The sequence below is a fragment of the Sus scrofa genome, chromosome 1 (genome assembly GCF_054392235.1).
Source record: "Sus scrofa isolate SSC_HxYL_T2T_F1_AM1 chromosome 1, Sscrofa_HxYL_maternal_Yorkshire_Landrace_v2.0, whole genome shotgun sequence".
NCBI lineage: Eukaryota > Metazoa > Chordata > Mammalia > Artiodactyla > Suidae > Sus > Sus scrofa.
The window spans coordinates 57,817,789-57,831,756 of record NC_139383.1 but is presented as its reverse complement, the minus strand read 5'-3'; the positions used below and the strand labels follow the sequence as shown (position 1 = coordinate 57,831,756).

The 13,968-nt window shown below is 42.0% G+C and overlaps 1 protein-coding gene across 5 annotated transcripts in view; it reads left to right on the top strand.

The window, feature by feature from the left end:
* The window catches only part of MDN1 (midasin AAA ATPase 1), a 166,654-nt gene that overhangs the window by 11,553 nt on the left and 141,133 nt on the right, over nucleotides 1–13,968 (top strand). For all 5 annotated transcript variants that reach the window (XR_014805773.1, XM_084960086.1, XM_084960067.1 and 2 more), the window contains exons 3-5: nucleotides 9,652–9,876; nucleotides 10,221–10,328; nucleotides 10,409–10,601. Coding sequence is in view for 4 of the 5 variants with exons in the window: in XM_084960086.1 (XP_084816212.1) it covers nucleotides 9,652–9,876; nucleotides 10,221–10,328; nucleotides 10,409–10,601 (526 nt within the window). In the remaining variant the exon portion in view is untranslated. The remainder of the gene's footprint in view (nucleotides 1–9,651; nucleotides 9,877–10,220; nucleotides 10,329–10,408; nucleotides 10,602–13,968) is intronic.

The window sequence follows — 13,968 nt, the reverse complement described above, 5'->3', positions numbered from 1 at the left end:
GGTTTTTTTTTTTTTTTTTAATTTTGGATGTACAACATGACATTGAACATCCTTGGGCATGAAAATTTGTTTGCAGTGGGAATTAGAAATGCAGATTTTGGAACTCAATGGTGGTGTTTTAGTAATGATATATATTTATACAAGCCTTATAGTGTTTATGTACATAGATACGTTTTGTCTTTTTGATCTTTACTGTGACACATTCAGGCGTGATTAGTCCCATTTCATATCTTTGGAGGGGTTAACTAAGTTGTTCTAAGTGTCAGAGCCAGAACTAGACCACAGGTCTTATTTTTCTTCTTCTTCTTCTTTTTTTTTTTTTCTGGCCGCACCTATGGTATGTGGAAGTTCCCAGGCTAGGAATTAAACCTGGGCCACTGCAGTGACAATGCTGGATCTTTAACCTGCTGAGCCACAAGGAAACTCCTACAGGTCTTACTTTTAGATGCTCAAAGGAGTGTGATGAGTTGCCCAAATAAGTGGCTCATCCAAGGTAGATGTTTAACTGGATGGTATTCCTTGCATTTTAGACCTTATGGCTCCTTGTCTTACTCCAAGAAAGAGACCATTCTCCTTAGTCTTCAAATATTCTTTTTTTTTTTTTTTTTTTTTTTAAATTGTCTTTTTTTGGCCTTTTCCAGGGCCACTTCCTGTGGCACATGGAGGTTCCCAGGCTAGGAGTCTAATCGGAGCTGTAGCCACCGGCCTACGCCAGAGCCACAGCAACACGGAATCTGAGCCGCATCTGTGACCTACACTACAGCTTACGCAACGCCAGATCCTTAACCCACTGAGCAAGGCCAGGGATCGAACCCGCAACCTCATGGTTCCTAGTCAGATACATTAACCACTGAGCCATGAAGGGAACTCCTCTTCAAATATTCTTTAGGGAAAAATCTGATCATGTTATCCTCTGGCTAAGTATGCTTTATTGGCCCATTCATCATTGCTTAGATCAGAATTTTAAAGTGCTCTCTAAAAAGGATGGGTCTCTAGAGAAAAGGGTGCTGTAGTCAACTACAACAGGGGAGAATATCAGCCAGTCCTGCTGTATACTTAGAGTGGACCACAGTCTCTTCCCCACAGGCTTACGGCCATTGCCAGCCCACTCTGCTCATGTCCCCTTATCCTCTAAGACCTCTTGGGTCAGCTTGACCCCTTGGTTACTGCTTATCTGCCTACTTGTTTGTTTGTTGCTGTGCATTGGTTCCACATGCCTGCCCAAACCAGCTGGCCCATGAGCTAGTGGACTGCCAGCCTACCACACCTCAGCTGCTGTGTTGTTTCTTCTAAGCCAGCTGAATCTTTTATAAGCCCATTTGTCCAGCCACCTCCAAAATACTATGGGTGTTCATTTAATCAAGCCTCTGTTCCTGTTTGCCTGGCTTACTCATTGAAATCTAAGCCCTCCCGCTTATCTCCTAAATGCTCATTCTTGTGTATTCTCACCCAGGCCTCTTCCCTCACCCAAAACCTTTCCCTTGTCTGCTCCATAATCTGCATACTCTTTTATATACTTAGCCACTTCTCTTAAAGTTCTTTTTGCCTCCATGCTGCCACTGATGTGTGGTGGTCCTTTTTTTTTTTTTTTTTTTTTTTTATGGAGGTTCCCAGGCTAGGGGTCTAATCAGAGCCATAGCCACTGGCCTATGCCAGAGCCACAGCAATGCAGGATCCAAGCTGCGTCTGTGACCTACACAGCTCATGGCAATGCCCGATCCTTAACTGACTGAGCAAGGCCAGGGATCGAACCCGCAACCTCATGGTTCCTAGTCGGATTCACTAAGCACTGCGCCACGACGGGAACTCTGTGGTGGTCTTGATACTTTGTCCGTTTTACGACTTTAGGTTGGGCCTCTTTAATCTCATCTTCCACATCCCTCATGGTTTCTCTGCATGTCTAGTGGCTGTCTTCCTTTCTGTTTTTCAAACTTTTCTAAAACTTCTTTCCCTATCCTGTATAACTGTTGTCTCTGTAACATCTGCCATCTTATGCTTTATTTTCTGCCGCTGCTTTTTGTGATCACTGACCAACCTCCTAGTTCCTCTTCCTTTGAAGAACTTGACAATTGGCCCAACATCTTCGGGCACCCCGGCCTCTTTATCACACTTGAAACTCACATACAATGCTGACTCTTATTCCTTGACTAGTTAATCTCCAATGAACTTCTCTTTTCATTTTTCCTACCCTGCTCACTGTATAACCACTACAGTTATACCCTGGGCCTAACTCACATCTGCACCACTACCTTAGGAATCACTGATTCAGATATCCCATTCCTAGACTGCCATCTTCTGACCTACTAGTTCACTTGCTCAAGTACACTTAACACGTTGTTCTTTATCCTCACTAGGATCGCCAGTTCTTTCTTCCTATTTATCAGGTCCTTCCTGTTTGTATCTTCCTAATACAGCTAGACATGTCCTGCAAACATAATTTTTGTGTGTGTGTGTTTTAGGGCTGCACCCGTGGCATGTGGAAGTTCCCAGGCTCAGGGTTGAATCAGAGCCGCAGCTGTCAGTCTTCGCCACAGCAATGCCAGATCCGCGCTGCCTCTGCAACCTACGCCACAGCTCATGGCAGCACTGGAACTTGAACCCAATGAAAGAGGCCAGTGATTGAACCCACATCCTCATGGATACTAGTCCAGTTTGTTACCGCTGAGTCACCACGGGAACTCCTGGCTGCTGTCTTTCTATTTCTGTTTCTTTGTCCATCGGTTTAGTGTTCATATCTTTCTAGAAAACTCCAACTCTCTTGATGAATCCACCTTCTTCATGTCTGTCGTAGAGCACCTGAATCACACATCTGAGCTTGGAGCTGGAAAGCCTGGATTCAAGTAGTCTCTCTATACACAGTAGCTTTGTGACCTTGTGCAAATAACCTAACCACTTCAGCTTCTGTAGTTGTACATTTGGGATAATGGTACTGACTGTTGACAGATTCCCTTTTCTACTCCCACTTCAGAGTAGACTTGGGTAATGAGAGTGCAGAGCTAAACCAGTAGCTTTCATCATAGACCAACACATAGAGGGCTCGGAGGAGTTTGCTCTTACCCCTTTTCCCACTCCTTGGGTTTCCTTCTACTCAACTTGTCAAGGAGTGTGGTAGAAACAAGAGTGTGCTACTGCATCCTACGCTACCTGTACCTGCTTAAGCAGGATCCACTGAGAATCACTGTGTCTACAGTATACTTAAATTCTGCTGAGTATGTTTAGACTTTTAAAATTTCTTTTCATTCTTATAAATGCACATACCTTTTTTTGTTGTGAAAAAATATAAAATTTCCCCTCTTGACCATTTTTAAGTGTATAGTTTAATAGTGTTAAGTATTTTTATATTGTTGTAAAATAGATCTCCAGAAGTTTTTCATCGTGAAGAACTGAAACTTTATACCTTTTTTTTTTTTGTATTTAGGGCCCAACTCGCATGGCATATGGAGGTTCCCAGGCTAGGGGTCAGATCGGAGCTACAGCTGCCAGCCTACACCATAGCTATAGCAACGCACGATCTGAGCTGCATCTGCGACCTGCACCACAGCTCACAGCAATGCTGGATCCTTAACCCACTGAGAAAGACGAGGGATCTTACCGGCAACCTCATGGTTCCTGGTTGGATTCGTTTCCAACACGCCATGACAGAAACTCCTGAAACTTTATACTCTTTAAACAACTCCCTTTTGTTCCTTCCCCCCAGCCCCTGGTAACCAATATTTTACTTTATCTATGCATTTACTACTTTAAATTTATACTTCATCTATGAATTTGACTATTTTATAGATTTTACTACTACCATAATTGAAATCATACAGTATTTGTCCTTTTATGATGGGCTTATTTCATTTATCATGATGTCCTAAAGATTCATCTATGTTGTCAAATTGACTGGATTTCCTTCATTTCAGGTCTGCACAGTCTTAAGTCTGCTGTGTGTACACACCACAATTTATTTGTTCATCTGTCAAAAGACATTTGGATTGCTTCTGTCTCTTGGCTATTGTGAATAGTGCCATTACGAACATGGGTGTGCAAATATCTCTGAGACCCTGCTTTCGGTTCTTTTTAGTTATGTACCTAGAAGTGGGATTACTGGGTCCTGTGGATCAATGCATCATCTAATGCACTGTATTTCAGTCTGTAATTAAAACGGTATGTTGGGGATCTGGTGTTTCCATGAACTGTGGTGTGGGTCGCAGACTTGGCTTGGATCCCGAATTACTGGCTGTGGCGTAGGCTGGCAGCTGTAGCTCCGATTTGACCCCTAGCCTGGGAACGTCCATATGTGCCTCGGGTGTGGCCCTAAAAAGCAAAAAAAAAAAAATTGTGTTTGTGGGAGTTCTTTTTTGGCTCAATAGTAATGAACCTGACTAGTATTCTTGAGGATGTGGGTTTGATCCCTGGCCCCCACTCAGTGGGTTAAGGATCCAGCGATGCAGTGAGCTGTGGTGTAGGTTGCAGAACGGCTCAGATCTGGGGTTGCTGTGGCTGTGGTTGTAGGCTGGCAGCTGCAGCTCCAATTCAGCCCCTAGCCTGGGAACTTCCATATATGTGGTGTGGCCCTAAAAAGACCAAAAAAAGAAAAAAAAAGTGTGTTTATTTTCTGGTGAAAAAAGATGTGCTTGTTTCCTTTTAAGGAACCTACTTAACTGTCTTCCTTGGTGTTTTACCACTTTATGATCCCACCACCAGTACACAAGGGTTCCAACTTTTCTGCATCCTTACCAACAATTATTTTCTTAGTTTTTGTTTGTTTCTGATGAGAGCTAATGGATGTGAGGTGGTATCTCAGTTGTGGTTTGACTTGTATTTATTTCTCTGATGATTAGTGATGTTTTATGTGCTATTTGTCATTTGTATATCAGAAATGTCTATTAAAGTTCTTTGTCTATTTTTTAATGAGGGCTTTTTTTTTGGGGGGGGGAGCTTTTTGTCTTTTCTAGGGCTGCACCTGTGGCATATGGAGGTACCCAGGCTAGGGGTCTAATCAGAGCTGTAGCAGCCGGCCTATTCCAGAGCCAGAGAAAAGCCAGATCCGAGCTGCGTCTGTGACCTACACCACAGCTCACGGCAACGCCAGATCCTTAACCCACTGAGTGAGGCCAGGAATCGAACCTTCAACCTCATGGTTCCTAGTCAGATTCGTTAACCACTGAGCCACGACGGGAACTCCCTTTTTTTTTAATGAGGTTACTTGATTTTTTTTTGTTGTTGTATGTAGGAGTTCTATATGTATTCTCTTATTATATATGTAATTTGTAGATATTTTCTCCCATTCCGTAGGCTGTCTTCATTCTGTTGATTATTTCCTTTGCTATGCAGAAGCTTGTTAATTTGATGTAATCTCATTTATCTCTTTGTGCTTTTGGTGTCATATTGAGAAAAATCATTGCCAAGTTCAGAGTTATGAAGCTTTTCACCTATGTTTTATTCTAGGAGTTTTATAAGTTTGGGTTTTATGTTCAAGTCTATAATTCATTTTGAGTTTTTTTTTTTTTTTTGCTCTGCCCATAGCATGTAGAGGTTCCCAGGGCCAGGGATCAAACCTATGCCACAGCACTGACCTGAGCCTCTAGAGTGACAAAACTAGATGCTTAACTCACTGAGCCACTAGGGAACTCTTTGAAGATTTATTTCTAGACTCTGTTTTACCATTGGTTTATGTGTTTTTATGCCAGTATCATAGTATTTTTTTTTTTTTTTCTTATCTTTTTTTTTTTTTTTTTTTGCCATTTCTTGGGCCGCTCCAGCGGCATATGGAGGTTCCCAGGCTAGGGGTTGAATCAGAGCTGTAGCCGCCGGCCTACGCCAGAGCCACAGCAACTCGGGATCCAAGCCGTATCTGCAACCTCTACACCACAGCTCATGGCAACGCTGGATCATTAACCCACTGAGCAAGGCCAGGGATGGAACCCGCAACCTCATGGTTCCTAGTTGGATTCGTTAACCACTGTGCCACGATGGGAACTCCCTAACTTCTATTTGGAGAGGTGGTCTTATTCTCTATACCCAGAGTTTTATGACAAGTTACTCCCAGTATCGTAGTATTGATTACTGTATTTTTGTAACATGTTGTGAAAATCAGGTAATGTGAATCCTTCAACTTTGCTCTTTTTCAAATTGGTTTGGAAAATCAGGGTTCTTTGAGATGCTATATACATTTTAGGATTTTATTCTATTTCTTAAAAAAATGCTGTTGGTATTTTGATAGGAACTGCGTTAAATTTCTAGATCATTTTGGGTAGTATTGATACATTAATAATACTGTCTTCCAGTCCATGAACATGGAATGATGGAATGTCTTTCTGTTTATGTCTTTAATTTGTTTTACCTTTTTGGTTAGGTTAATTCATAAGTTTTTTTTTTTTTTTTTTTTTTTTGTCTTTTTTCGGTGTCACATGTGGCATATGAAAAGTCCCAGGCTAGAGGTGGAATCGGACCTATAGCTGCTGGCCTACATCCACAGCAATGCCAGATCTGAGCAGCATCTTCAGTCTACACTGCAGCTCACTGCAACACTGGATCTTTAACCCACTGAGTGAGGCCAGGGATTGAACTTGCATCCCCATGGATACAGGACGGGTTTCTAATGCTCCTAGCCACAATGGGAACTCCCAGTATTTTATTCTTTTTGATGGTATTATAATAAGTGGAATTGTTTCTTTTCTTTCTTTTTTCCTTTTTTTTTTTTTTAATGGCCAAACCCGAGGCAGATGGAAGTTCCCATGCTAGGGGGTCGAATTTTATTTTTTGAAGGTTTTCTGCCATATCTAAGGTTATGTTCTCTGTGATCAGAGATAATTTTATTTCTTTCTTTCCAATTTGAATGCTTTTTGTTTTTCTTGCCTACTTCACTGGCTTAGGACTTCCAGTACTGCGTTGAATGGAAATGTGAGGACAGGCACCCTTGTTTTGTTCCTGATCTTAGAGAAGAGCATTCAGTCTTTCACTATACAGTATGTTAGCTGTGGGTTTTTCATATATGGCTTTTATAATGCTGAGGTAGTTTTTTGTATTACAGGTTTGGTGAGTGATTTTATCATGAAAAAATCTTGAATCCTGTCAAATGCTTTTTTCTACATTAATTGATATCATTGTGTGTTCTTTCTCCTTTATTTTCTGAATATGTATTACTTTATTTTCATTTTTTTTTCTTTTTTGTTGGTCTTTTCTAGGGCCTCACTCACGGCGTATGGGGGTTCCCAGGCTAGGAGTCTAATCGGAGCTGTAGCCGCCAGCCTATACCAGAGCCACAGCAACACAGGAATCCGAGCCTCGTCTATGACCTACACCACAGCTCATGGCAACACCAGATCCTTAACCCACTGAGCAAGACCAGGGATCGAACCCACAACCTCATGGTTCCTAGTTGTATTTGCTAACCACTGAGCCATGATGGGAACTCCTGATTTTCATTGTCGATCCATCATTGTATTCCAGGAATGACCACTTGGTCATAGTATATAACCTTTTTAATAGATTGTGCTTTGCTAGTATTTTGAGAGGATTTTTATATTAATATTCCTCAGGACTATTGGTCTGTGGTCTTCTTCTGTTGTAGTGTCATTATTTGCTTTGGTGTCAGGGTAATGCTTGCCTCATAGAACGAACTAGGAAGTGTTCTTGTAAAGGATTGGTGCTAATTCTCAGAGTGGATTTCTTGTCCATAGCATATAGTTTGATCCTGTTTTTTCAAGCTATTTAGCCAATCTATGTTTTTCAACTGAGAGTAAACCATTTACATTAAAAGTAATTACTGAGAATTTCCCACTGTGGTGCGTTGGGATCAACAGTGTTTCTGCAGTGGCAGGAATGAGGGTTTGATCCCTGGCCCAGTGCAGTGGTATAAGGATCTAGTGTTGCCAAAGCTGTGGTGTATGTCGCAACTCTGGCTTGGATTTGATCTCTAGCCTGGGAATTCCATATGTCATGGGGCGGCCAAAAGAGAAAAAAAAATGAAAGTGTTTACTGATATGAAGGACTTACTATTGCCATTTTGTTAATTGCTTTTTTATATGTCTTACAGCTTTTTGTCCCTCTATTCCAGTCTTACTGGCTTTGTGTTTCACAAGGCTCTCTTCCTAATTTTTTTTTTTTGGTCTTTTTAGGGCTGTACCCACGGCATATGGAGGTTCCCAGGTAGGGGTTGAATTGGAGCTGTATCTGCCTGCCTACACCACAGCCACAGCAACAGCAGGATCCAGGTCAAGTCTGTGACCTACACCACAGCTCGTAGTAACGCCGAATCCTTAACCCACTGAGTGAGGCCAGAGATTGAGCCCATGTTCTCATGATACTAGTCGGGTTCGTTACCACTGAGCCACGACGGGAACTTCCTCCTCCTAATTTTTTAAGATGCAACCAAAGCATTTTTTCCTGACTCCCCAGGTTCAGTTGAATCTATTTTCTTTGTGCCTCTTGTTGTTTCTCTGTCTTCCTTACTAGATTGAAAGCTCCTCAAGGAAAGTATCATCTTTTTCATTTCATTTTATTTTTTTGGCTGTCCCATGGAATATGGAGTTCCCAGGCCAGGATCAGATCTGAAACCCTGGATCCTTAACCCTCTGTGCCTGGCCAGGCATAGAACCTGCGGTCCTAGTGCTGTAGATGTAGATACACTGCCGATTCCATTGCACTACTGCGGGAACTCCGAGGAAAATATCTTCTTGGCTTTGTACCCTCAGTCTTAACACAGTCTCTAGCTCATAGTGAGAAGTCAATAAATAATTGTTGAAAATAAGTATATGTTCAGTAGTAAACACTTGTAGTAAGTACTTGTAGTTTTTTATTTCTTCTTAAATATGTCATGCCATCATCTTAGTTCCTGAATTTGAACAGAACATAATCTTATGACTCAGTGGTTTTAGCATTTGTCTGTCTTGTTTCTCAAACCTTTGTGAATCCCTGTTATGTTCTGCTGTCTTACCTCAAAGTGGACATGTAGACTTTAAAAAAAATTTTTTTTAATGATTTTTATTTTTTCCATTATAGTTGGTTTACAGTGTCCTGCCAGTTTTCTACTGTACAGCAAAGTGACCCAGTCACACATTTATATAGTCTTTTTCTCACATTATCCTTCATCATGCTCCATCACAAGTGACTAGATACAGTTCCTAGTGCTGTACATCAGGATCTCATTGCTTATCCATTCCAAATGCAATAGCTTGGGTCTGTTAACCCCAGATTCCCAGTCCATCCCATTTCCTCCCCCTCGGCAACCACAAGTCTTTTCTCCAAGTCCATGAGTTTCTTTTCTGTGGAAAGGTTCACTTGTGCTGCATATTAGATTCCAGATATGTGATATTATATGGTATTCGTCTTTCTCTTTCTGACTTACTTCACTTAGTATGAGAGTCTCTGGTTCCATCCATGTTACTGCAAATGGCGTTATTTTCTTTTTTATGGCTGAGTAGTATTCCATTGTATAAGAAAGGAACAAAGGAGAAAAACTTTCCTTGAAAAAGACACATGCACCTGTATGTTCATTGCAGCACCATTCATGATAGCCAAGACATGAAAACAACTTAAATTTCTATCAACAGATGGATGAATTAAAGTGGAGATGATGTTCTTCCAAAAAAAAAAAATAAAATAATAAAGTGGAGATGTATACCTTGATAGTCTTAGCAGTGAGAATTCTCTTTCTTTCTGAAGGTTTGCCCTGAGGTATTTCAAGGACACGTCTCCAGTCTTTCAAAGACTCTTCCTAGAGAGTTCAGATGCAAATCCAGTGCGGTATGGTCGCAGGCGGATGAAGCTCCGGGACCTAATGGAAGCAGCTTACAAGTTTCTGCAGCAAGAGCAGTCTGTGTTCCGGGAGCTCTGGGACTGGAGTGTGTGTGTCCCTCTCCTCAGAAGCCATGACACCTTGGTCCGCTGGTGCGTAGCTGTTGGACTGTTCCTGTGCTTCTGGTGTTGGAATGGTAGTCTGCAGTTAGGTGCATGAGGAGGGAAAGAAAACCATTTAAAATGTGTTGTTTTTGTTCTGGTCCCGTTGGGGTTCTTAATCCCTTTCCTTGATCGTGCATCATTTCAGAGAAGAATCAAATGATGAGTGGAATTTTTGTGCTATCTAGTGAATTCTGCTGGATTTGTGTTTTCTACCTTATGTGCGTTATTTCTGTAAGATTTCCTTTTCTACTGTTCAGTTGACAACCGAAGTTTTCCTTATTCTCTAGAATCAGCTGCAGGTCCTGAGTTTTATGTACTTTGGTTTTCTCCAGGTACACAGCCAATTGTCTTGCTTTGGTCACCTGTATGAATGAAGAACACAAGCTATCATTCCTTAAGAAGATTTTTAACAGTGAGGAACTGATCCATTTCAGGTTGAGGTAAGCAGGAGCACTGTTCGAGCTCTTGATGTGGCTTTACTGGGCATGGGAGTAATTGATGAGATGCTCATTTCCCTCAGGTTACTCGAAGAGGCCCAGCTGCAGGACTTGGAGAAGGCCTTGGTGTTGGCCAATCCAGAAGCCTCCCTTTGGCGTAAGGAGAAGGAGCTGCAGTACTTACAAGGACACCTTGTTTCAGCTGACCTCTCCTCCAGGGTGACTGCCGTATGTGGTGTGGTGCTGCCTGCTCAGCCACCGGCCCCCAGAGAGCAGGTATGTTGACATCAGTGGGATGTGTGCTCTCCTCCATCTAAACACCGAGTGTTTTTTCCTTGGCTGGGCTCTGTTTTAGGTTTGAGCCAAATCAAGTTGTCCAGATTGCTGTTCCAAGTACAGATGTGTTCAGGAAGAGATTAAGAGAAATTTATTTAGGATTACCCTCCTCTCTTAGAGTCCCTTTGTCCCTGTTTAATGTTGAATTAGAAGTTGTAATGATGGAGTTCCCGTCGTGGCGCAGTGGTTAACGAATCCGACTAGGAACCATGAGGTTGCGGGTTCAGTCCCTGCCCTTGCTCAGTGGGTTAACGATCCGGCGTTGCCGTGAGCTGTGGTGTAGGTTGCAGACGCGGCTCGGATCCCGCGTTGCTGTGGCTCTGGCGTAGGCCGGTGGCTACAGCTCCGATTGGACCCCTAGCCTGGGAACCTCCATATGCCGCGGGAGCGGCCCAAAGAAATAGAAAAAAGACAAAAAAAAAAAAAAAAGTTGTAATGATGCCTATGTGCTGCTTTCAACTTTAGCAAAGCTTTTCCTTATGTGATCTCAGTCATTTGCTACAACAGCTGTTTGGTGTGGGTGGTGCATGCTGTGATACCATATTTATGCAAAACTAAGGCAGAATGACTTGCCCAGGACCCTTGGACTGCCCTTTGGCAGAGATGGGGCCAGGCCCAGATATAACCCTGTTTCCCAGCAGGCTCTTTCTCTCAGAATATTCTCTTTGCCTGATGTATGGGGGGCTAGTATCTATAGAGTACTTGGCCCCTGCCTTAGGAAATGACCATCTTTCCAAGAATGTGGCTCCAGACCCCACTTTGGAAAGTGTTGTCCATTATATTCTGTTTTCATAATCTGGAGCCATTGGGAACCAGTCTCTTTTTCCCCAGAACCTTTAAGTCATTTGCCATTTTGTCTGATGATCGATCCACCAGTTTTCTTCTTGGAACAAGTCTTGGATCATTCATTGAACCATCAATTTGTAATCTGGCAAGTACAATTAAAAGGAATAAGCGTAGGGGAGTTCCTGTCGTGGCGCAGCAGTAATGAATCCGACTAGGAACCATGAGGTTGCATGTTCAATCCCTGGCCTTGCTCAGTGGGTTAAGGTCGCAGACGCAGCTCAGATCTGGCATTGCTGTGGCTGTGGCGTAGGCCGGCAGCTACAGCTTGAATTTGACCCCTAGCCTGGAACCTCCATATGCCATGGGTATGGCCCTAAAAAGACGAAAGACAAAAAAAGGGGGGGGGGACATAAGTAAAATATAGATGTAAAAAAATTGCACGTCTTAAGTGTACAGCTGAATGACTGTTCATAAACTAGATATATCTGTTGCCAGTATTGAGACACCAGCATTTCCAGAGCCCCTTGTGTTTCCCTCTGGTCAGCAAGAACTTGCCACCCATCTTTAACCACCAGGAAAGGATTCTGCTTGGGGTGGGCTTGATATGGGTAGCAGGTGCAGAGTATGGGGGCAGATGTGCGGAATGGTCGACAGCCCAGCCTGCCTGCTTATTGCTGAGAGTGAAAAAAGTTTGAGGAGTTCCCGTTGTGGCGCAGTGGTTAACGAATCCGACTAGGAACCATGAGGTTGCGGGTTCCGTCCCTACCCTTGCTCAGTGGGTTAACGATCTGGCGTTGCCGTGAGCTGTGTTGTAGGTTGTAGACGCGGCTGGGATCCCGCGTTGCTGTGGCTCTGGCGTAGGCCGGTGGCTACAGCTCCGATTCAACCCCTAGCCTGGGAACCTCCATATGCCGGAGGAGCGGCCCAAGAAATAGCAACAACAACAACAACAAAAAGACAAAAAAAAAAAAAAAAAAAAAAAAAAGAAAAAAGTTTGAGAACTTCCAGCCCTGTATCTTATTTTGTCCTAGCATATCTTTGGGAAGAAGCCATGTTGTTGAAGAAGTTAGTGTTCCATAAAAGTTAATAATCACTGCATTTTTCCAAGAGATCCTTTTTCCTATGTCATATTAGGTGCATTATTAAAAATTTTTTGTTGTGGTGAAATACATATAATATTTACCATCTTTAACTTTTTTTGTGTGTGTCTTTTTTTGGGGGGGCGGGGGCTGCACTTGTGGCATGTGGAAGATCCCAGGCAAGGGGTAATATCAGAGCTGTAGCCGCAGGCCTACACTACAGCCACAGTAATGAAGGATCTGAGCCACGTCTGCCACCTATACCACAGCTTGTGGCAATGCCGGATCCATAACCCACTGAGCAGGGCCAGGGATCAAACCCACATCCTCATGATTACTAGTCAGGTTTGTTTCTACTGTGCCACACCGGGAATTTCCAGAACTTTTTTATCTTGGAAAACTGAAACTACCCATTAAACGTACGGGGTGCATTATTATTTTTATTTTACTTTTTGTTATGGAAAATGTTAAACATTTTCCAAAGTAGAAACAATAATGTAATGAATCCACATGTACCCATCAATAGTAATTATAAATTCATGATTATGTTGCATTTGTGTTTCTGAACACTTTTCCCACACCATATTATTTTGTTTTATGGGGTTTGTTTGTTTGTTTGTTTTTGTCTTTTGGCTGGTTCCATAGCATGGGTAAGTTCTGGGGCCAGGGATTGAGCCTGTGCCACTGCAGCACAATGCTGGATCTTAACCCACTGTGCCACTAGGGGACTCCAACACCATATTCTTTTGAAGCAATTCCCAGTTAATGTGTCATTTCTTAACCTAATTATAGGCATAACTCATTTTATTGATTTTGCTTTATTGTGCTTTGCAGACAATGCATTTTTTACAAATTGAAGGTTTGTGGCAATGCTGCCTTGAGCAAGTCTGTTGGTGTCATTTTTCTAACAGCGTTTTTTCACTTTTTGTCTCTGTCACATTTTGCTAATTTTTGCAGTATTTCCAGCTATTTGATTATTATATTTGTTATGGTAATTTGTGGTCAGTGATGTTGGACCTTGCAAAGATTACAACTCACTGAAGTCTCAGTTGGTGATTAGCACTTTTTAACCATAATGTATTTTTAAATTAAGGCATGTAGATTGTTTTTTTAGACATAAAGCTATTTGAGCACTTAACAGACCACAGAATAGTATAAACATAATTTTTATATATACCAGGAAACCAAAAACATTGTGTGACTCACTTTATTAGGATGTTTTATTGCTGTGATATGGACCTACAGTGTCTCTGAGATATACCTATATTTTAGCATATATAATCAATATTAAAAAAAAAAAGACTTGAAAAAAAATCCCAAACAACCCAGTACTCTTTATTATACCTGGAAGAAAATGGAACAATTTTATAATATATCCTTTTAGTGTCCTTATTTCCCTGTTTGTCCCATAAATGTATTGTGTGCCTTCTTGATCTTAGACA